This window comes from Scyliorhinus canicula, chromosome 8, assembly GCF_902713615.1.
Source record: "Scyliorhinus canicula chromosome 8, sScyCan1.1, whole genome shotgun sequence".
In the NCBI taxonomy this organism is placed as follows: domain Eukaryota; kingdom Metazoa; phylum Chordata; class Chondrichthyes; order Carcharhiniformes; family Scyliorhinidae; genus Scyliorhinus; species Scyliorhinus canicula.
The window spans coordinates 102,573,233-102,597,860 of record NC_052153.1 but is presented as its reverse complement, the minus strand read 5'-3'; the positions used below and the strand labels follow the sequence as shown (position 1 = coordinate 102,597,860).

At 43.3% G+C, this 24,628-nt stretch overlaps 1 protein-coding gene across 4 annotated transcripts; it reads right to left on the bottom strand.

Moving 5' to 3' along the window:
- On the bottom strand, positions 1-24,382 carry LOC119970418 (peptidyl-prolyl cis-trans isomerase C-like). Of its 4 annotated transcripts, none has more exons than XM_038805010.1 (6): positions 24,172-24,382; positions 22,434-22,543; positions 14,194-14,307; positions 10,678-10,771; positions 10,068-10,252; positions 1-1,144 (listed from the first exon to the last, which is right to left on the bottom strand). In XM_038805010.1, exons 2-6 carry the CDS (start codon positions 22,533-22,535, stop codon positions 1,013-1,015), a joined length of 627 nt encoding a protein of 208 aa, XP_038660938.1. In that variant the 5' UTR covers positions 22,536-22,543; positions 24,172-24,382; the 3' UTR covers positions 1-1,012. The 4 variants fall into 4 exon arrangements, with proteins under 4 accessions (XP_038660938.1, XP_038660940.1, XP_038660937.1 ...); XM_038805009.1 differs by lacking the exon at positions 1-1,144 and adding an exon at positions 5,243-5,788; XM_038805012.1 differs by lacking the exon at positions 22,434-22,543.
- Between the last annotated feature and the right edge of the window lie 246 nt (positions 24,383-24,628).

Sequence of the window (24,628 nt, the reverse complement as noted above, 5' to 3'; positions counted from 1 at the left end):
TTAGAATCACAAGTGCATATGCTTTATTCATATAGGCTTCTATTAGTTCAGAAAATGATACAACGGTTTTGTCAGGAATTAACACAGTAAAGGGCTGGCACGAACAACAGAATTCAATCCAACTACAGCAGGTAAGTTCATCATAAACCGAAGATAGACGTGTCAGTTACACTTGACTAGCATTACACTTTGAAATCCATTCTTACGCATGCAAACAAAGCAAAACATTTAACATTGATGAAAATGTTTAATTTAATTTCTTCAGTGGCTAGGTTTATCCGAGGTCAAATAACTACGGATCTTTCCACTCAAATAGTTTTGTGTAAAACAGTTAAGTAAATATTGCAATATTGACGGGAACAAGCATTTTATCAATCTAAACGATCTGATAGGTTCCAAATGCAACTTGATGTTTAACTTGGTTTTGTGAAATATATTTTCATAAAAGTTTAACTGGAACAAAGCGTTGCAAAAAACTGTAAACAGTAGCAAATATTTCAGCAGTCTCCTGGCTGCATTAAAAGTCTAGAATTTTGGACAGCTCCCAATTTTGCATTCCCTGCTCTGGAATGATGAGTCCAAGATTTCCCCAATACTGGGCCTCAGAACTGTTTTTAATGGAGCCAGGAAGTGATCAATAACCATAGAGAAAGAGGAATCAATGGTCACTCCACTGCTGGTACTGCATCATCCCAGGGTTCAGGCCAAAGAGTGGTGGCGATTACAGAGGGGGTTACAGAAAGAACATGGCCAACTGATTCCATTAACATATTGTCAAAGGAGCAGTCCTTCTCCTCCCAAATCCATATTCAGATAAGCGACTTACAGAGAAAGGAATGCTCCATGGACCTTTTCTGGACCACTGTATTGTACCTTCCAAATGTACAAGTCATTTTTCGCTCAAGACCTCTAGAGAAATGTTGAATCATGCTTTCATATTTCACTAACATAAAAATTGTCACCTGTGCATATCATCTGCTCTTCCCGAGAGACACTGTAGTGTGTTATCCGGTCAATCGTCTTCGTTTATTTCAACCACAAAAGGTTCTTGAACATCTATCTTGCCGCTATTTACTATCACACAGTTTTGGTGAGGTCGATTTTCGTTGTCGGTTTCCTGAAGTTCTATCGTGTATACCACGGACTAGAAAAACAATTTAAAAAATAGTAATATTCTGGGAGACTTATTTAATTTACATGTTCAAGAGTCCCAAACAACTCCCATATTATCAGGACTGATGTTCGCTTGTTTATATATACCTCTTGTCAAATATACCTCTATCTATCTTTATCATAGTAGGTACTATTGCTGGAATTTCGCACGGGGAAGGTACACCCCAAATTATGGAATTTGATTGCCCATTTTGTTTATCTCTGTTCATACCCAAATTTCTTGAACATAAGCCAAAATGTAAACATGGGCACAAAAAGTGGAAATCAGTGTAAACACCTGAGAACCAAAGAAAACACCAAATTCACACCATTTTCCTACTTCAAGTCTGAAAAATAAAGATTAAAGCTACCGAATGATCATTGATGCACAGTATCACAGTGGGTGAATGGTGCCATTTTGGGGGCATTAGAAGTGCCACTGGGGTTCCAAAATGGCAGCTGGGGTTCACCTGACTTCTGAGGTGAAATTCACACTCAGCTAATCCTGTTGCAAGTACTCAGTGTAGGTAGCAGATCATGGTGTTAATCTACATAAAAACAGGAAATCAATCACATACAGGCTGGTTGCTGGGTGATTTCTTCTGGCTATTGCTGTGATTCTATGTCCTGTTACTGTTTTCATAGTTGTTTCAAGTTTCTAAAATTAACAGGGAGAGGGATGGCAACTGCTGAATTATATTTTTTATACTTTAAAGGCTTCTGCCCAAAATAGTTTCTTCCATAGATACACTAGTATGCTTTCCTCTGTACGACTGCTGTCTGAGCAAAGAACATAGAAAGTAAGACAAGATGCAGGAAGAGGGAAGAGGGAGGAGAAAAGGGAAAAGGGCTCTCAGCAGTCGGCAACATCTTCCCAGGGGTTTCACGAAACAATTTTATGGCCTAAACCTCAGCAAAAGGAAAATGTGGGGCAGCATGGTTAGTGCTGCTGCCTCACGGCGCTGAAGTCCCAGGTTCGATCCCGGATCTGGGTCATTGTCCGTGTGGAGATTGCACGTTCTCCCCGTGTTTGAGTGGGTTTCGCCCCCACAACCCAAAGATGTGCAGTGTAGGTGAATTGGCCACGTTAAATTGCCCCTTAATTGGAAAAAATTAATTGGGTACTCGGAAAATGTGTGCAGGATATCTGCACTTTAATGAATGCAACCTCAGAACAATGGCTGCACTGCCAGTGGACCGTGAAAGTGATTGTGGCAATGAACCTTAATGTATCTGGTTCCTTCCAAACAGGAGTTGGCAATTTTAGCAACGTCTTCCAGTTTGTTCCCCAGTGTCACACTGAGGATCAACTTGATTTCATCCTCTCTGGTTTGAGACAAGTAGAAAGAGCACAGCCAAATGTTTGCTAGGATTGCAGGCTTCCCCAAGGTCTGGGGTATACATTTTCTCTTACTAGCATCACATGTCAACTGTACCATGTCCGGAACCAAAAGGGATTCCACTACATCAAGATATAGCTGTGACCATAGGCAGAGCAGCATTCATGTCAATGTCCTGGCAACAGTCATGATATCTTCATTCTGTGGCAATCTGCTATGCCAACAGCATTTGAGACACCATGTCACAAGGGTTATCTGCTGACAGTATAGCTCATGAATTCAGTTCACAACCCACACACGTGTGCAGCAAGAATACAATGAAAGCCATGCTGCCACACTAACAGAGATACAGCAGATCTCTGGCGCGCTGAAAAAACAATTCTGCAGCCGAAACATCTCTGGACAAACTCCACATTACTTGTCTGGGCAGGTCTAAAGCTCATTGCAGACCTGGATGAGCAAAGAACAAAGAAAAGTACAGCACAGGAACAGGCCGTTTGGCCCTCCAATCCTGCGCCGGCCATGCTGCCCGTCTAAACTAAAATCTCCTACATTTCCGGTGTCCGTATCCCTCTATTCCCATCCTATTCATGTATTTGCCCAGATGCCCCTTAAATGTCACTACCATCCCTGCTTCCACCACCTCCTCCGTCTTGCCAGCTCACCTCTGATCCCGGGTGACTTCACCTTTTGTACCAGTCTGCCATGAGGGACCTTGTCAAAGGCCTTACTGAAGTCCATATAGACAACATCCACTGCCCTACCTGCATCAACCATCTTTGTGACCTCCTCGAAAAACTCTTATCAAGTTAGTGAGACACGACCTCCCCTTCACAAAACGGTGCTGCCTCTCGCTAATTCGTCCAGGAGACAGCCTGTTGCCACCAGCCAACTTGCAAAGAGCTTGAGCAGAAGGAGGAGCAAGAAAAAGGGAGGATGCAACCCAAGAATCTGCTCGGGCTGTAAGTGCAAAAAGTAATTCAAGTGCAATATCAATAACTGTAAACCAAATTCCCCATTCACCAACAATCCCACACTCTGTGCATTCCTTATTTCACTATCACATCAGCCTCTTGATCATAATTCACAAATGAAAGCCAAAATAAATAAACTTTTCAAACAGAATTTCTAAATGGAATCATGTCACATTGCATATAACTTTATAGTAATCATTTTCTAATATGATTCGAAGCAACTGCAATGACCTGGAGCTCCTTTTGTGAGCGAGTGCACACACAAATATCGTCTGCATAATGAAGCTCAATGACTGAGGTTGAAATGGATTTGGTTTTGAATTGAAGGAGGTGCAGGTTAAACGTTTTCCATCTTTTATGTAGATTATCTCCCATGTCTGTGGGTAATTTTCTGGAGTTGAGGTACAACACTGCAACAAAGAAAATGAAGAAGGAAGTTGATGCAAGGCAAACTGCTTTGCTTGATCACAGTTTTCACTGAGAAAAGGTTTGTGGCGGTTCAAATGGTGAGGATCATGGCTTGCATCTCAGTGGAGTGAGGGCAGCCAAATTTGAGAAAGTATATCCCATGAGTCTTTGCAGTTGACAGTGAAAGACTTTTGTGAGGTTGAAAAAAAGCCTTCTACGGTGGTTAATGCTGGTCTTCGCATTTTTCTTGAATTAGCTGTACAGTAAGTGTCATGTTTATGGTGTCTCTAAATCTGAACTGTGACACTTAACACACGGAAAACTAAGTTCCTTTCCAACCTGCTCCCAGAGCAAAATGCCCTCTCCGTTGAATATAGAACATACAGTGCAGAAGAAGGAGGCCATTTGGCCCATCAAGTCTGCACCGACCCACTTAAGCCCTCACTTCCACCCTATCCCCGTAACCCCTCCTAACCTTTTTTGATCACTAACGGCAATTTATCATGGCCAATCCACCTAACCCGCATGTCTTTGGACTGTGGGAGGAAACCGGAGCACCCAGAGGAAACCCACACAGACACAGGGAGAACGTGCAGACTCCGCACAAACAGTGACCCAGCAGGGAATCGAACCTGGGACCCTGGCGCTGTGAAGCCACAGTGCTAAACGCTTGTGCTGCCCAAGTTTAAGATCAATGGCGAGATCCTGGAAAATGTGGACCATTTTCTCTATCATGGGAGCCTCTTCCCAAAGATGACTGACATAGACAATGAAATTCATCTTCACCTCCAATATGCCAGCTCAGTCTTCGGCTTACTGAGGAAGAATGTAATTGAGATGCAAAATCTCAAACCTGAAACTAAGGTTCACTGGCGGCAGTGATCCCTGCACCTCGGCAACCTACAGCAGCATCTCAAAGCACGAGAAGAATAACCAGCGGTGTCTCAAGATCCTCCACATCCAGTGACATGAGCGATCCAAAAACACCATTCTCTCCCAAGCTAACTTGCCTAATATCGAGGTGTTAATCACTCAAAAGCAACTCCATTGGATAGGACATGTTCTTATTGCTTCACCAGATTCCCGTAGCAACTGTTCTACTCAAGAGCTTGGTCAAGGCAGGAGATTCCTAGGAAGATAGCGGAAGATAGCAGAGGTTGGAGCTTGAGCGCTATCACCCTGAGAGAGTACGAAGCTTCTGCTCCAGAAGCCATTAATTGAAGCCTACTTGTGACAATAAGCGATTTTCATTTTCATTTCACTTCTGCTCTCCCAGAGCGGTACCTGAACAATCTTAATAATCCAGTGCAGCAACAATTACTGGACTGTTGTGACAACCCGCAAGCTCCTTTGAGCATTGGTTATCATTTTGGCAACAGTCTGAGCTGTCATGGCAATAAGCTGAGCTAGCACATCTGTAGTCAGAAATTCCGCTGGACTTTTGTAAAGCTGTGCCTTCTGCAATAGAAGCCGAGGCATTGGTCATCAGACGCTGTGTGATGATTAGATCTACAAATGTGTTTAATAGAGTTGGACACCATTTTGATGCTGGAAAGGATAGGCTTCAAGCTTTACTGCAAGCCGTGATGGTGGTGGACTCCTTGAGATTCAACACAGGCTTTCTGGCAGGCTTCCCAATGCACCAAACATTTTGTTTTGCTAAGCCATCAGCCTATTTCTGTAGCCTGGCTCATCAAAGTTCTAATTTGAGTTATCTGCAGAACTTTCATGCGGCCTTGCCCCCTGGCATGCTGGTACCTGGATGATCCTTGCCCCCTACCCAGGATGCAGCCCACTGTCAAACGCACAGATCCTGCTCTGAAACATCCTTTGATATGTTGAGTGCCAGTGGCTGAACTGGTGATTGCGAGAGTTACTCACTACTTGCCTGGCCAGGCTGCATTTCTTGGGTATCTGAAAAGAAAAAGCGCAGGAGTCCGGTTGTGGTGGGGGGACACGAAGAAAGTAAGAACTGTTTTTTACACCATCTGGAAATCACAAGTCAATAAACAACTATAGAATAAGGAAGATGTGGAATGCATGAAGAATGAGGAAACCATCATTTTCCCTATTGCTGCCCACAGTCTCAGTAATGGTCATTTACATGATCGGCAGTACTCTCTCATCCATGAGGGTCAGAGATATGTAACGTTGGCTCTCTCTCTCCGGTTAATTCCTGCTGTTGTGCACGACCTACTCCTGCAAAGAGAAGGAATTGTTGTGCAATGTGTTTAGGTGAAGTGGGTGTCATGGATGAAAACCGCCAATGGTGCAAGTTGGGAGATGTAGGCGAGAGACTTTTTAAAAATTTGATCATGGGGATATGGGTGTCCCTCATTGCCCTCAAGATGGTAGTGTTGAGGCTGCAGTTGATCAGATCCCATAATGGAACCCTGTCTCAAAATACTGTACCTTATATTATTTTACAAAACGTGAAGGAATATAGTCACATACTTTGATGTACTAAACATGAAAAAAAATTGGTTTGTAATAGAATACGCCTTTACTTCCCCCCTTAGCGTAACAATTACACACAAATTTAGGATTAACATGGATTACAAAGTACATTTTAAATCTACAATGATCTCATTAACACAAAGTCCCTTTTAAGCACACAGAATTACTAAGAAAATACACTTCCACTCTGAAGCCCAAGTGAATGTTTGTGGAAGTCTCCTCAGAATCTCACCAGATGATTGAACTGTGAGAGTTTCCAAATCAAGGGCACAGTGGCGCAGAGGACCAGGGTTTGATCCCGGCCTTGGGTCACAGTCCGTGTGGAATTTGCACATTCTCCCCGTGACTGCCCACAACCCAAAAAGATGTGGATAGGTGAAATGGCCATGCTAAATTGCCCCTTAATTGGAAAAAACAATTGGGTACTCTAAATTTATTTATCTTTTAATAGGAGTTTCCAAATCAAACTCCCAAAAATACGCTTTAAAGTATTCTCTCATAAGTATGCATTCCCTTAGTAGTTTGCATTCCGGGATCCAGACCAGGTTTTCCAAATTACACTTTCAAACAAAGTTTCCACTCCATTTTTAACAGTGAATCCAATCCAAGATTTCACATCAACCCCTTTAGGATTTATTTGTCTAACTGCTGTGCAAACTGCTTTAACTTCCTATTCTGAGACTGTATTAAAATGGCATCCGACATTTGTTTTACCTTTGAAGACTGTTGTTCCACCTTAAATCTGGTTACTGCAATTGTCTCTTTAACTCAGAATACTTTGCTTACTCTTCCTCGAATTCTTCTGAACAAAACCTTAGGTCTCTGTTCACTTAACTCTTGACTTCTTGGACATTTCTCTTAAAATCGCTCCAGTTTCCTTAGCCAGCTGCTTGTTAAATCTCTGCATTCTTAACCATTACTCCATTGTATAGCTTTTCTTCTAGCAAAGCTGAGCGATGTTCTTTCTCTAGACATATAAACCAACTGCTTCTAGCAGAACTGAGTGCTGCTTTTTATCTCCCGATATATCTCTAATTGCAATCAAATTAGCTAAACTAAGTCTTAAAAGCTTCTCTACCTTACAAGGCCCGTTGCTAAGCAACCCCCACATGCTTATACCTTTTAGTTATTCTTCACACCATAGCCCTAAGCACAATAGAAACACAATTGGAACTTAACCAACCCCCACAGATACAAACACCTTTGCCTAACATTAATCTAATAATAGGTTTTATCCTTGCAATCACATAAATATTAAATTAAACCCACTTAAAACTATACCCTATTTTTAATGTTTAACAATACCAATATAAATCTCTTAAAACTACCTTTGTTTCTCCAACAGTGGTGCTGCTTGAAATGCTTCAGTCCATGTGCTTTTAGGGAGGGTGTGTCAGGAATTTGACCAAGTTATAATGAAGGAATGTCATATAGTTCGAAGTCAGAATGGTGTGTCAGTTAGAGGGGAAATTGCAGGTGGGGGTGTTTCCATGCATCTACTGCCTTTGTTCTTCTCGGCAGAAGAGATTGCAGATTTGGAAGGTGCCATCAAGGAAGCCTTGGGAGAGTTGCGACAGTGCATCTGGTAAAATGTATACAATGCACATCGGTGATGGAGGAAATGAATGGTGGGGAATGGGCTGCTAATTAAGCAGAAAGCTTTGTAGTGATGGTGTCAATTTTCTTGAATATTACTGAGGCTACATTCATCCAAACAAGTGGAGAATATCCCATTGCACTTCTAATTTGAGCCTTGATACTGAGTATGCGGTGAAGTATATGAATTTTCAGAATGAGTCTTAGTGATAGCGATGCTAGCACCTTGAGTGATGGGAGTGTGGTGAATTGAGCAGTGACTGAACTAGTCGCACAGGTATGGCATTTGAAGATGCATCCAATGACCTTGACGACTCAGCTGGTCATCTGAATTTCTTGTAGCATTACATCCAAGTCCTTGGGGTTCAACTCCTGAAGTTGATCTCCTCAACTATATGCTCCAATTGCTGCCTGATTTTGTGTCTGGAAGGACTTCCAGTGATGTGTGGATACTGGACGTCCCGGCTTCTTTTCACCTCCTCCAACATGACCTGGATTGTAGCATCGGAAAACCTTGGTGCCCTGTTTCAGTCATTCCCAGGTCAGGTTCAGCTCCCAAATGTCTCTAGCCACAAAGCACCTCTCCTTTAAATATGTGCGGGCTAGTTTCTATTTTGGGCCAATATAAAAGGGAAATGCTGCAGATCTATATTTAAAACAGAAAACTAGAAATATGCAGGTCAGGCACCATCTGTGGGCAAAGATCAAAGTTTAATGCCCCAGAGATGAGGAGTGGGGTTTGATCGGGCAGGAGGACTAAGAGTGGGGACCCTGCTGTCTTCCTTATTCACAGAGATCAAAATCAGGATGGGAAGGGTGGAGAGCAGCCTTCTTTCCAGGAGGCCAATTGAGGTGTGGTGATCCTCTGGTTAAATCACCAGTCAGCTCTCCAAGGGGAAAGCAGCCCAAGGTCATCTGGGACTATGGCAACTTTACTTTTTATCTTGCTACCAACCACCACACCAATCCGCTCTCGCAACCCCTATACACCTCGATCTTAGGGATCCATTGCCAGTTGCTCCTGCAGGCCTGTGTGTAGTATTGACAGTGGTCACTACTCCCAGTGGCTCTGCTGATACTGGAAAGCTCAGATGGGACAGCGGCTCTCAGAGTAGGTTTTCTGCCCTACCCGGATTGAGTGAGAGGCCTGATGCTGTCCCGGCAAGAGCCTGATTACCGGCAATTGTGACAGGCCGACCAGAAAGAACTGACAAGGGTCTCCCACCAGTTCTTCAACTATATGTACGACTCTATGTGCAACTATATGTACGAGTAGATCTTATCCCACTGACCTGAGGATAAGCTAGCCTTCTAAGCTGCAAGACAAAGGGTGACGTTCACAAACTTCCATCACACCCATTAAATTCTGCTCCACGTTTCAGGTGTATGGGCTTTTATCAGAACGATAATAGATAATCTTCCAAAACATCAACTCTGTTACTCTCCCCAAAGAGGTGCCTATGCACCTATTGCTGAATATACCCACCATTTTCTGGTTTTATTATCTACGTTGGGCCCCAAAGCACATTCAGTGCGTACAGTAGTCATGTAAACAAGCAGGTAGCACAAAGATGGCACCCTGCCTGAACTACATCCAATGGGTTATCCACGCAGCATAATCCCCACGCCCATTTTAACCACCAGCATGTTTAAGAACATATAAATAATCCTTCATTTCACATTCACATGCAGGCCAACAAAAAGCATACTGGAGCTAACTTTAATGTGAAAACAGAACACCTGAGTACGTGTCCTTATTTTTAAAATAAAAAGCAGTGAAACTTCATTAAAGATGACTTGATTTAATGACTTGCTTTGATTATTAGATCACCTAATGCACCTAATAATGCACCCTATTAGATTACCTAATAAAAATGGATTTTAAAGTAAAATGGAATTAACAGATCTTGAATCTCTGAATGGGTAATAGAATTGGCAATGAATCTGTTCATCCCCAAACTGAAGATGGTCAGAAAGTTTGTGAACTTCACCCTTTGTCTTGCAGCTTAGAAGGCTAGTTTATCCTCAGGTCAGTGGGATAAGATCTACTCGTACATATAGGCAGTATTACTTAAAAGGTTTTAGGAAACAATTGTATGAAATATAATAACTGGTCACTCAGAAAAGAAAACTTAGTTACCATTCCAGATATGACCTTTCCAAACACCACATGCTTTCCATCTAGCCACTTTGGTTTTGTTAATGAAATGAAAAAATGGGAGCTGTTAGTGTCTGGTCCTGCGTTTGCCATGCTGACCCATCCAATTCCATAATGTTTCAGTTTGAAGTTTTCATCAGGAAACCTCTCTCCATATATGCTTGTTCCTAGAACATCAATAAGCAGAGTATAGTACAATACATAATGTACATTAATCTGACACTTTAATGTCAGGTATTTACAGATTAACCATAACAGAAATATCTATCTAGAGGTCTCTAGGTTTTGCTCCAACCACAAGTCCTATATTCTTAGAATGTCACCGTGTTACATAAAATAAATGATCAGTACACCCAGCAATTAGAAAGGATGTGAAAAGTTAAAATAGCAATAAATTAAACATGGTATTTATTTTGATTCTATGAACTTTTAAAACACTATAAACCAAAATTAGAAAATCACACGCCCAATAATTGTCTTTCTGATAAAGTGAAACCGGTTTCTATGGTAAACAAAAACCACTGTAAACATTTTTAAAATTATAAAAGCTTAAGTAAAGTATTTTACAAAGAAAAACGAAGACGATCCTTACCTCCTTTTCCATCTCCTGAAGTAATATCTCCACCTTGTATCAAGAAATCCTTGATCACACGATGAAATATGCTGCCAGTGTAACCGTACCCTCTCTGTAAAAAAATACCTAACATTTTAATCGGTTAATTTGTGTTTTTGCATGGAAAACTGAATTAAAAGTGTGATCAATATAGGAATTTACACATCAATGAAAACAATGCGAGTTAATTTTATAAAACACTACTTTATATATTTTCCCTTCAGAAGTAAAAATTCCATGAACAATCAAAGCACTAAATGCAGTCAGTCATCAACTGGAGGAAGTCTAAACAGCGGCCAACATACAAAATTATAAGCTTGATTTCTCTCTGGTAGGATGTGGTTCAGAGCCTAAGGCCAGGGATTACATTATAGAAAAAAAACCACTGAAAATGTTGCTTTAAAAAAAACTGGATTCTGATTTCCTGTAGGGTGCCAGAGATGCCATCAGTGCTCTCAAGTGGATATAAAAAGATCTCATGGCACAATTCAACGGTGATTGGAGTTGTTCTCACAAAGCCCCAGCTAGCATTTTTACCTCAACCAACACCAGTAAGAGATCATCTGGCCATTTGTTTCACTGCTGTTAGCAGGCACTTGTTATGTGCAAATTATTCCCATATATTACGAAAGTGTTACCTTTCTGAAGTACTTCAGAGACTGTGAAGGGGAAGGATAACACTGGAATAAAAAAACTGCTACAAATGTCTTTGGAATCCTTTATAAGTGTGGTAATGTTTAACACGTGCAAGTAACAACCAACAGTACAACTTCAGTACTACACTAAACTGAAAGATTGTCCAGGTTGGAATCATCCATGGGCAGGCATGGCTAGATCTACTAATAGTGACAGGTAACTGTAAAAAAAGTAAATCGAATAGAAAGTTATAAATATGGAAAAAAGCTGGAAATATAAAACAAGAAATACAAATTAGGAGTCCAAATCAAAAGGGCTGGTTGGAGGGTGAAATCAAAGGGTGCTTGTTTATTTTTTCGGTTTAGAAAGACTGGTGGGATGTTTCATGATGTAAATTTATGGTATAATTCTTTAGATGTTGAGATTTCAATTGTTACCAAATTTCCTAAGGAGTCCTGCTATAGCCATATAAAACAAAAATACACTGGAAGAGAAAGCAAAAATAGGCCTGTCTAATGTTCTACAATAATTAGAATGTGCATATTTCCCATTCATTAATCTGTCACATTTTTATAAGAAATGCCTTTTTTTTAGATGTTCTATTTATTTGCATATACGGTACCAACATTGGCAACCTGTACTGAACTTAAAGTCTCATCAAGATTACAGTCAGGGCTTTGATTTTGAGCATATACATTAAAGCCTGAATAAATATGTAACCGATCCAAACATAACAATTTCTTGGCAATTTACATTAGTTTATCTGGATTCAATTCTACAAGTTAAACAGTTAAAGGAACAATTTTACTTTGCATTCCTGAGAATGAGACCAGATACACTTCTCCATAACGAGATTCCAGTTTTCTCTGTAACTGGAGGAAGCTGAAGCAATGAAAGAAAATAATAAATCAGAGTGATCTACCCGCCACATCAGTTCATATTATTTAACAATTAGATCCTGAGCTTCACTCGCAGAGATCAGAGCTTACTCATTCTGGAAGCTGTGTGATGGTAGGTTATAAAGGTGGATTTTTTAAGAAGGCAAAGATTTTTTTAAAAAGGAAATTAATCTGGCATAAAGTCAGAGTGATAGGATACAAGTTTCCTCAATTTCATTATGGGAAATGAAAGACACAGCCAGAAATATGATTACAGGGCGAGAGGGAGGGCCAAACAGTCCAGTGATTCTGGTGTCCTTTCTAAAGTTTTGGTATTAGAATGAGAGCAACCTGCCCCCTTGGGTGGAATTATACATTCTATGGGAAGTACATGAACATTCAGTATATTCAACTAATGGAAAAAAAACTTACAGAAGCTTAAGGTAATAATTTACTCCAATGTGTTCCTTTGCATGTGTGGCTAATGCATCCCATGTATCTAAAATACAGCCCCAGGTTGTGTGTGGGCAGATCAAATTTGTTTCAGTTTGACGCCAGGAGCAGGTTTTTACTTCACACTGCTGGCAGATTTGTAGGCGGGGGTTGGCTGTAAAATTATTTGGATGCTCCAATTTAGAATATTTTGGCATCACAGTGGCACAGTGGTTAACACTGCTGCCTCTGCGCCAGGGACCTGAGCTCAATTCGAGCCTTGGGTGACTGTGTGGAGTTTGCACATTCTCCCTGGGTCTGCGTGGGTTTCCACCAGGTGCTCCGGTTTCCTCCCACAATTTCAAAGATGTGCAGGTTATGTGGATTGGCCATGTTGAATTGCGCCTTAGTGTCCAGGGATGTGTAGGTTAGGTTATTGGAACAAGGTGGGAAAGTGGGCTTGGGTGGAGTGCTCTTTCTGAGGGTCGGTGCAGACTCGATAGGCCAAATGGCCTTTACTGCACTGTAAGAGATTTTATGATTCTCACTGGGCTCCCACCCACCCCGCCACTCCACAATTTTGCGATGGCCAAAGCCTAGTCCAGCTTGCTTGACCTTGACCCAATTGACGCTTTTGAGTGGTCAATCAATAACCATGTACAGGCTATTTCCTACCCAGCCTCAATTTTCAGGTTGGCAAAGGGAGTTCAGGGGTATGGACAGGAGGGTGACCACTGACCCTGTTCAGCCTCTGGTGGGATGCAGTAGGTGCTTCTACGAACAGCCTCCTTTCAACACGGGGACCCCGCGCAAAAAGGTCTTGTCCCTGTTGGTGGTCCCTCCACCACACGCATCATATCCCCTCCCCGCCCTGAGACCCCCACATTTACCTGAATCTGGACTCCTAACCACTGCAGCTTCTAGACTTGCCAGCCAATCAGGTAATCTGGCAGCTCTCTGGGTGGAACTTCCTCCCTCATGAGGGGTGGAAATCCTATCTCCAGTCAATTAACGCTCATTGGAGAATTTGATCGCTGCAGGGCAGCTAGTGTCAGCGGCGATGTGTCCAATGTTGATTCCTTGGATGGAGGGACGCAAAACCATGCCATCCTAAAAGTCCTGGCCCAAATGTGATACTAACCGCGGGCTTGCTAACATTCGAGACCATGCATGGGACCACCTGGATGTTGTTCAATGTTAATTATACTTAGCGTGTATGAAGCAGAAACAGTACATGAATACTTCCTAAAGATAGTCTTGTGTCAGTGAATCTTGGATCATATTCACTTCAGATTCAGCAAAATTAAAACTGCTTCAAATGAATGCAACAATTCCATGGGGCATAAAGTTGAATGCATTTTGCCATTTAAAAGTCATCACAATGCATACACTACCAATCTTCGGACAAAATAGGGAGGCAGAATATCAGACCAGCCTCAGAAATTTGTGCGTATAGAGTGGAAAAATGATGAGTACTTAAAATAAACTGGATTTCCTTTTTGTGTTACAACTAATTTGATATTCATGATTTAACTTAACAGCACCTTACCTCACCTGTCGCTAGGATGATAAAGTTTTCTACTGTCAGTGGAACAACTTTACCAAATAATCCAATGACGATCCTTCCAACATCTTTTCCACCAATTTGAATGTCGAAGAATACCTAAAGTTGTAGAAAACTTTCATTGGAGTTGTACATTATAAATTAATGTGACAATTTTGGTCTGAATGACACCATTCCCATCTAGCAGAACTATCCTTCAACAATACTGGGCATTCAAATACACTAATTAATTTGAATTTATATTTGCTCAAATTATACAGTAATATAAATTAAATAATTTTAGTAAAAGTGCACAGTTGGCATTTTTGCATTTGTAACAGATAATTCAAATAAAACAACTTTGTGGGCGGCACAGTAGTTATCACTGTTGCTTCATAGCACCAGAGTCCCAGATTTGATTCCAGGCTTGGGTCACTGTCTGCGTGGAGTCTGCATGTTCTCCCCGTGTCTACGTGGGTTTCCTCTGGGTGCTCCGGTTTCCTCCCACAAGTTCCAAAGACATGCTGTTAGGTGAAGTGGACATTCTGAATTCTCCCTCTTGTGTACCCGAACAGGCGACGGAATGTGGCGATTAGGTGCTTTTCACAATAACTTCATTGCAGCGTTAATGTAATCCTACTTGTGACAATAAAGATTATTATTAAGAGGAGTCAAGTATATTAATAGGACTTTTCATTTTGAACAACTTGTAAGTAAACATCCATAAAAACTGAAAACAAATAATTGGCGAGGTGTATTAAAATTGATGTTTGTGGTTTCCTCTTTCTACCTCAGTGTGAAGACAAGCTGGTATTTACATCTCCTGAATGCCAATCCCTCCACCAAGAAATTAAACCTATATCAAACGTGGTTGATTTTTCACTGTTCTCGAAAATGGTCTCGCAAGCCAATCAGTTGTACCAAAGCGCAAAAGGAAAAGTCAAATAGGAATAAAACAGAACTAACTGCCTAGCATTAAACTAGGCATCAGTTGCAACAGGCACACATGGTCAGCCCAGTTGATCCTGTAAAGTTCTTCTCACTAACATCTGGGGACTTGTTTCAAAATTAGGGGATGACCTATTCTGGCTTGCGCAGTTGGGGCAGCTCATTTCTACGCATGTGCAGTTGGGCCGCACCATCCTGCACATGCGTGGGAAACTTCTTGCGCACGCTGGCCCCTCACCAACATGGCGCTGGTGTTCTGGGGCTGGCCGCGGAAGGAGGTAGGCCCGAGAAGGGAGGGGGGGGGAAAGAAGCCAGTCTGCAAATCAGTGGGCCCCGATCGCAGGCCAGACCCCATCAGAGGCCCCCTCCAGGTGAAGACGCCACCCCACCCCCCACCAGCGTTCCCGCACAGTTCCCGCCGGCAGCGACCAAGGGTGGATGGCGCTAGCGGGAACCTGTCGTGTCGGAGTGACCGCTCGGCCCGTCCGTGCCGGAGAATGGCCGCTCGCGACGATTCTCCGAGTGGTCCGGTGCGATTCGCGCGGCGCTGGTTTCAGGGTAGTGGGAGAATCGCATGCGGGGGTCGGGGCAGCGTGACGCGATTCACGCGACACCCCGACGATTCTCCCACCCGGCGTTGGGGGGGGGGGGGGGGGGGGGGAAGGGGGGGGAAGAGAATACCGCCCAATGTTCCTCGTAACTCCACAAATAACGAAGCAATCCATACCCACATGAAACAAGATATTTTTCACAGTCCAGACTCCCTGGACTAGAAGGAGTATTGTAAAAATGTCCAATGTGCCATTGCAAACGACAAAGCAAACTTCTATTATGACCAAATAATGTAATTGAAGAAGGATAATCCACCAGTGTGGTATAAATTCATTAAACCAATGATGCTGTCTTCCTGGTCCTCTCAGCCCATTGCAGTTCCTAATGGAAAATCAGTCCCAGCCACTATCCATCAGCAAAATCATTGATAAATGACAGATGTTGCTGTTGATGCGACTTCTCTGGACTTTTCACACTTATCAATGTTTTTGCTGCCATGAAAACGTCCTGTCATCTAATCATGGGAAGTCTTCCAAGGTTTCTTGAGAGTTGAACCTGAAAAGTCAGCTGGTGTGGATGGAGTTCCAGGCAAGCTTATCGGAATCTTTGCCTATGGGCTTTGTGCTCCGTTATGCAATGTCTTAAATGTTTCTTGCAGGGAGTAGTTCCACGTTAATGAAAGCAAGCAATCATTGTTCCAGTCCTGAAGAAACAACAAGCAACACTGGACAAACTATGCCGTATCATCTTGACAGATAATTTCTCTAAGATTGCAGTGCAGTTCATGACTAAATGGTTATTATCAGGTATGGCTCCTCTAATTGACTGTGATCGGTTTAGTGACTGGGCTGGAAGATCAACAACTCACTGCTGGTTGACATTGAACTAATGCTGTGCTAACTTGTAAAAGTGCTAATAAACTGAGAATGAACTCAACCATTGGTACAACAGATTTTTCAAAGGCATTTGAAAGGGTTGATAATCCAGGTATGGTTAAGAAATTGTTAAAGTTAAGCATTCGTGAGATACCTGTCCAGTCGATAACTGACCCAGCACTGTGTCAGATACCATGGTTGCCTATTTGAAAGTGTCCAATTAACAGCAAACTGCCTTGGCACCTGACTCGGGCCAATTCTTTCACTAATCCTCAAAAATGCTCTCTTCACTAATCCTCGATTAAACTCTCTTCTTCTGGCCACAGATACTGGAAATATGCAGATAATATGATAGCCACAGAGTCTTGACATTGGGTTCAGTCAGTGAGCTTCAGGAAACTCTCAATATTCTCAATGATTGTGTGAGGAAAACAATAAGCAGTTAAATACGACCAAATGCAAGGCTCTGTGATCAGACAAGACCAAATGCCCCTTGACATAGACAGCATCACTATCACTGAAGCCCCCACCGTTAACATCCTTTTGGATACCATTGGCCAGAAAACTGATTCTACCAGCCACAAAAATACTGTGGTTACATGGGCAGGTCAGGGACTGGGAATTCTGTGGTGGGTAACTTATCTCCTGACACCGTAAAGTCTGTCCACTATCCACTAGGCACAAGTCAGGAATGTGATGGAATACTCTCTACTTGCCTAGATGAGCAGTTTCAACAACACTCAGGAAGTTCAACATCATCCAGGACAAAGCAGGTGACAGACCAAACAACACCATAAATATTCACTCCCTCCACCTTTAATGCACAGTAGCAAAGTGGACAGAGAAAATGAAAACTGGAGAAAGAGGCATCAAGCTGGCAGACTGAGTCAAATTGGTACTGCGCAACTGGCAGAGATGGAAGGTGCGCCTGAGATTTTATTTAAATTGAGGCCAGCTGAATGGATGATGGAACAATATGCATGATAGGAATGGGAGAGATTTTTAAAGATTGGAGAAAGCAGGGAACAATGGGCAGAAGCAGTGATAATATGGGAAGGAAGGAAGTACTGAGACATGACAAGGCAGAAGACAGAATTCAGACGAGCTGGGAAGCTCAGAATATTTTTGGGTGGTACGCTGCGTGGCTTTAATCTCATGAAGAGGCATAACTTACATTAGAAATGTTATCGGCAGTATTGGGGCTAGAGTACAAGTTTGAAATGTTCCATGAGGTAGAGACCAGGTAGCTGGATGGAAGCAGACAGGTAGGTGTGTGTGCGATGGAGGAATGAGTCAGTGGCCTAGAAGAGGATAGTAACAAACAAATAATGTTTTTTAAGTTACAGGTACAGTTTGCGCATGTAGATGGAAGTAGATAAAACAATTGGCATATTGGTTAAGAAACAGACTTTATAAACGTTATGCAAAGAGTTACATAATGGCTAAAGCATGCAATTGCAACAATTCACAAACTGGGATTCGGCTTGGAATGGGGCTGAACAAGATACCGATCCAGCAACTCATTTCTCAGCCTCAGGACTGTGAAGAATCAAAGTATGCCAGTGCTGGCTGTAGCGGAAAAGGATCATTTTGGCTCATGCAGGCTGTTGTGTTAATCAAGGATAGTATAATGGCTGCAGAAAGACAGTTTGAGGAGCATCTGTCTACTGAGGTAGTGTGGGCTGAAGTTAGATAAAGAAAAGGAGCGATCACTTTATTAGGAGTTTTCTATAGGCCCCCAAACAGTAACAGATGTGGAGGAAAAGATTGCAATGCAGATTTTGGATAGGTGCAGTAGTCACAGGGTAGTTGTCATGGGTGACTTTAACTTTCCAAATATTTATTGGAACCACTATAATTCGATCAGTTTGGATGGGGCTGTTTTTATCCAGTGTGTGCAGGAGGGTTTCCTCACACAATATGTGGACAGACCGACAAGAGGCAGGGCCACATTGGATTTGGTAGTGGGTAATGAACCGGGCCAAGTGTTAGATTTGGTTGTGGGAGAGCACTTTGGAGATCATGACCACAATTCGGTGACTTTCACTATAACAATGGAGAGGGATAGAAACACACGGCAGGACAAGATTTATAACTGGGGGAAGGGTAATTACGATGCGATTAGGCAAGAATTGGGGAGCATAAGATGGAAACAGGAACTGTCAGGGATAGGCACAATTGAGATGTGGAGCTTGTTCAAGGAGCAAATACTGTTGTGTCCTTGATATGTATGTCCCTGTCAGGCAGGGAGGAAATGGTCGAGTGAGGGAACTATGATTTACAAAAGAGGTTGAATGTCTTGTCAAGAGGAAGAAGGGGGCTTATGTAAGGATGAGAAAACAAGGTTCAGTTAGGGATGCAGAGCTGGGCTGAAAAGTGGCAGACAAGTGTGAGGTGATTCATTTTGGTAGGACAAATTTGAATGCAGATTACAGGGTTAACGGCAGGGTTCTGAAGAATGTGAAGCAGAGAGATCTCGGAGTTCATATCCATAGATCTCTGAAAGTTGTCACCCAAGTGGATAGAGCTGTGAAGAAAGCCTATAGTGTGTTAGCATTTATTAACAGGGGGATTGAGTTTAAGAGCCGTGAGGTTATGCTGCAACTGTACAAGACCTTGGTTAGACCACATTTGGAGTATTGTGTGCAGTTCTGGTCACCTCATTATAGGAAGGTGGAAGCATTGGAAAAGGTGCAAAGGAGATTTACCAGGATGCTGCCTGGATTGGAGGGCAGGTCCTATGAGGAAAGGTTGAGAGAGCTAGGGCTTTTCTCATTGGAGTGAAGGAGGATGAGAGGTGACTTAATTGAGGTGTATAAGATGATGAGAGGGATAGATAGAATGGACGTTCAGCGACTTTTCCCTCGGATGGATGTAGCTGTTACAAGGGGGCATAACTATAAAGGTTCATGGTGGAAGATATAGGAAGGATGTCAGAGGTAGGTTCTTTACTCAGAGAGTGGTTGGAGCATGAAACGCACTCCCAGCTATGATAGTGGAGTCGGACGCTTTAGGAACTTTCAAGCGGTTATTGGATAGGCATATAGAGTACACTAGAATGATTGGGAGTAGGTTGATTTCATCTTAGTTTCAGACTAGTTCAGCACAATATCGTGGTCCGAGGGGCCTGTACTGTGCTGTACAGTTCTATGTTCTAACATACTTTGGACCTGTAGAGGAGGCTGAGAAGTTGGAGTATTTTCTGTGTAATTTTGGAAGTTGATTTAATGTTTCTAGATATTGCCTGTTGGTAGCAGTGGCAGCCTCATGAGCTCATGCTGTTAATAGCCAAATTGCTCCTCTCTCATTGCTCCTCTTCACTGTTAATGGTTTAATAAAGGCGAAGGGAGTCAGCTGAGTAAACAAAAGAAGACATTTATTTATAAGAATGTACTATTTACAAGGGGCCCGGTTGAACATCACTGGGTCCTCTGTCACTGTTGGTATGTTCCTATCTGGACGGCCTTTTATACAACATGGTTACCAGTCCCGTAGTTACCAGGGGAGCTCATACTCCGAGCCACATGGGAAAACAATTGAACTCGCCCTGTGTAGGTTATTAAAACCCTTCCCCCTCAAAGTCCGAAGACCCCCAAAGGGAACGATGAGGACAATGAAGACAAAGAGTAAACAAAGAAGAAGTTAAAAACACAGATGATAAGGAAGGAATAGAAGAAGCCAGCGCAGTGTCAGTGGGCAATGGATGACATAGATGCTTTGGCTTCGACACATCCTTGCCTAGCAGTGGGACTGGATCAGCCGGCATGAAGTGAGCTGGAGAACTACGCTTGCAGCTGGACCTGTGCGAAGAACCCTGCAAAGGCGGCTGAACGATGTCAGAGTCTGAGACCCCAGACATCTGTGTCTCCATATCGGAATCAGACGACCAGACATCAGGCATCGAGGTATCACGAGAAACAGACAATGGAGCCAGATGCACAGGCTTCGGAACCAGAGCAACGGCAGGGCTAGGGTGGAGTGCCCTCGACGAGCCTCCCGAGTGGCGATCTGTCGGGCACGAAGGTGATCTAGGTGAGGCTTCATGAGCTCACCTCAATCATGGACCTGCTATGCTACGGGGCTGATTGGACGAACGACAACCCCTGGAAATCAGCGAGGCATGGACCGCCTCATCAACCCCTGGAAGTCAGCAAGGCATGGACCGCCTCATCAACCCCTGGAAGTCAGCAAGGCATGGACCGCCTCATCGGGTGTGAAGTGTCGGAGATGACGATGCCTAGTCGGGCAACGCCCTTGTAAATCTTATGTGTGTACTTATGTGCCAGTGTCGGGAAGCAACAAACCTGAGTCGGTGACCCATCAACATTTCAGCAGGAGCCACCCCAGTCACAGCATGTGGTGTCATTCAATATGAGAACAGAAAATGTGCCAGCCAGGTATCCATCGATCCTGCGGTTTGTTTTATCAAGTCCCAGGTGGTGGACGCCATTTGGTGAACCTCCAGCCACATTGAGTGTGAATCCACCAAGATGAGAAACATGGATCCTAAAAACGGGCCAGCAAAATCCACATAACAGGAGCCAAGGGACATCCAAGCCACTCCCACGGGTGCTGTGGCACCACTGCCAGATGTTTGATGGTCTTAACAAACAGGGCAGTGTTGGGCTACGATACCCGCCCACCAGACGTAACTCCTGACCAGCATTTTCATCTTGGAGACACCCGGTTGTATACACGCGAGTTCGAATCTCACCCTCGTCACCAATTTAATAAACACAAGGGGAGTCAGATGAATAAACAAAAGAAGGCATTTACTTATAAGAATGTATTACTTACATAGAACATAGAACAGTACAGCACAGAACAGGCCCTTCGGCCCTCAATGTTGTGCCGAGCCATGATCACCCTACTCAAACCCACGTATCCACCCTATACCCGTAACCCAACAACCCCCTCCTTAACCTTACTTTAATTAGGACACTACGGGCAATTTAGCATGGCCAATCCACCTAACCCGCACATCTTTGGACTGTGGGAGGAAACCGGAGCACCCGGAGGAAACCCACGCACACAGGGGGAGGACGTGCAGACTCCACACAGACAGTGACCCAGCCGGGAATCGAACCTGGGACCCTGGAGCTGTGAAGCATTTATGCTAACCACCATGCTACCCTGCTGCCCCGACAAGGGGCCCAGGTGAACCTCACCAGGTCCTCTCTCTTTGTCGGTCGGTTCCTATCTGGCAGACCTTATTTGCAACATGGTTATCAGCCCTGCAGTTAGCAGGGGAGCTCATACTCCTCGAGCCATATGGGGAAAGCAATAAATCTCGCCCTGTGTCCCCCCATGCAGGTTATTACAAATGACCCCATTGCTTCTCTACACTTTATGAATTCCAGTGAGGGGCAGCATGGTGGCCTAGTGGTTAGCACAACCGCCTCACGGCGCTGAGGTCCCAGGTTCGATCCCGGCTCTGGGTCACTGTCCGTGTGGAGTTTGCACATTCTCCCTGTGTCTGCGTGGGTTTCGCCCCCACAACCCAAAAATGTGCAGAGTAGGTGGATTGGCCACACTAAATTGCCCCTTAATTGGAAAAAATAATTGGGTAATCTAAATTTTTTTTTAAAATGAATTCCAGTGAGAGAGGACCTGTGGAAAGGAGAAAACCGGGAGTATGTATGCTTTTATGTCCTTAGCCTATATAGCAGAGCTTGCTCTCCAGTCGACTTTGAAATCCCTGGAGTGCAAAGAGGAATTTTACTCCAGCTTTGAACAATCCATGGCTGAGTCCTAACTGTCGACAAGCTGATCTTCTTGGTGGCTTCAATACCAGAGCTGTAAAAGGCACAGACCGCTGGGAAGGGGTAATCAGCAGAGGGTGGTAAGGAAATACAACAGCTGCTCACCTACATCATCATCCGAGCGAGGAACTGTAAGGATGTGCGTATACCCTGTTACAGGAGCCGACGACTGCTGGATGGACCACCGTCTAAGTTGTTCTGTGATCAACATCAATGTAGCTTCAAAGCAGCAATGACAACAGAAACAATGCTTTAGGAAAATCAATGCTGAGGCACTCAAAGTCCCTGAAAAGAGAGCCCTATTCAACTAGCACCTCACGACCAAGATGACGGTGATCCAGAGACGCAGCATGTTCTCACACCTGGTCTTCCCTCAAGGCCTCCATAATCAGCACTTACGAAAAGACGCTTGACGACTCAACCAGGAAACACCAGTTCAATAAGAATGACCTGGAGATCCAAGAGCTGATGAGCTGCAAGCACAAGGCTTTTCTGAACCTGAAACAGTTGAGGTGCTTATGCAATTACTTTTGAGCGCTCTGATTGTATCTGCCTCCACTACACACTCAGGTGCTGCATTCCAGCTCTTAACCACTAGATTCATTAAAAAAGATTTGCCAGTCATCTTAAATCTGTTCTTAAATCCCTGTTCTGTTCTTTCTTTAGTGAAGATGACAAAAAGCTCAGTCAAAAAAGGTAAGTTTTATAGTATGTCATAAAGGAAGAAAATAAGACACAGGGGTGTAAAGGTTCAGGGCTTAGGACCTATGGTGCTGAAGACATTGGTGGATAGATTAAAATCAGAGATGCTCAATAGGCCAGAATTTGAGGGATGCAGATATCTGAGGTAGTGCTGGACGAGATAGGCAAAGCCATGGAAGAATCTGTAACCAAGGATGAGAATTTTACAATTGCAACGTTGCTTAAATGGTATCCAGAGTTATTCATTGAGCACAAGGGGTGATAGGTAAATAGAACAAGGTGCGAATTAGGTCACAGGTAACAGAGTTTGAGATGGCCTCAACTTTACTGGAAGTAGAATGTGGGAGACCAGCCATGACGGTGTTGGAATAGTCAAGTCTAAAAGTAATAAAGGCATGGATGAGGATATTCACACCAGATGAACTCAAGACAGTCAAGGGAAGTGAAAATTGGGGTTTCTGGTGATGTTGCTAATATGTGGTTGGAAGCTCACCTTGGAGTTAGGTATGATACCAATGAATAATGAACCAGTGCTGACTAGATATATTGCAAATGATTGAAAAGTAAAACTCATGGTTACAGAATTTATCAAACACCTGATGGAATGTTTGAACATGATTCAATTTGCCAAATGCCGAACAGCATACTACGCCTTTCTTTAAGTTCATGTGACGTCGCTTTGACGACTCAAATTAATAAGTTTAACGTTTGCACATTACAGAGGCTAGGATTTCAAAGCAACAGCCATTTGAACGAACTTTTTAACCAAGTTGATCCTACTTGGCTTCAATGTTGTAAATAATAGTTTTACAGATGAAGTGACAGGGTGTTTGGTTAGCCCCAGCGTGTCGAGTGTCTGTCATCCACAACTTGTGGGGTTTAGACACTCTTAATTTCCAAGTTTTCCCTGTTCTCCAAGTTCTGCGTTTCTAACTGTTCCACTGTTCAAAATATGGGAGGGAAGGAATCTGCCACTGCCGCTATCTATTCGCTCAAACTCAAGCCATGTCTGAGTGCAACATTGTAATGTCGAACCATCAGCCTGCCAGCTGAAGAGCTGCCTTCTGCCCATGTAGTGGCGGCCGAATGAACGTGCCTGCCGTGTCCGACTCCACGAGCTGTCCGCCAGCAAACCGGGAACCTACCTTAGCTGTTACCTTCGGGCCTCGCTTTTTCTCAGCCATACAGCTTTCACCCAGAAGAAGCAGAACGAACAGAAACAAGGGCAACGGCGACTTCATCCTGGGAAATAAACTTTGTTTTTTACGTGGCTCTCATATGGTCCCCGACGAGAGACTCCACCTTTGACTGGAATCAAAGAGCAGCAGCAGGAAACATCCCGCCCTTTCCGGCACCTGCAAGTCTCGCAATGTAACCCGTCATTTTTTTGATGCGCCGCAAATAGAGGGCAGTTCGACATATTTCCAGAATAGACCAGTAATCTCACAGTTTAACTCCCATATTATTAAACGCAGAAGAGAATCGTTAATCCAGATAATTTAGAAATACACTTCAGACGACTTCATTGGATCATCTTAGCCATGCTATTATTTAGCTTTACCATCGCGTTGGAAAGTGTGTAATTTGATATGTTTTAAGCTT

Coding starts and splice junctions, on each gene's coding strand:
- LOC119970418 (XM_038805009.1), bottom strand. CDS start 22,535: ATGTTGATCACAGAACAACTTAGACGGTGGTCCATCCAGCAGTCGTCG. Junction 14,308..22,433: donor TTCCTCGCTCGGATGATGAT/GTAGGTGAGCAG, acceptor CTACAACTTTAG/GTATTCTTCGACATTCAAAT. Junction 5,789..10,067: donor GAAAGGTCATATCTGGAATG/GTAACTAAGTTT, acceptor TTTTCTTTTCAG/ATACCCAAGAAATGCAGCCT.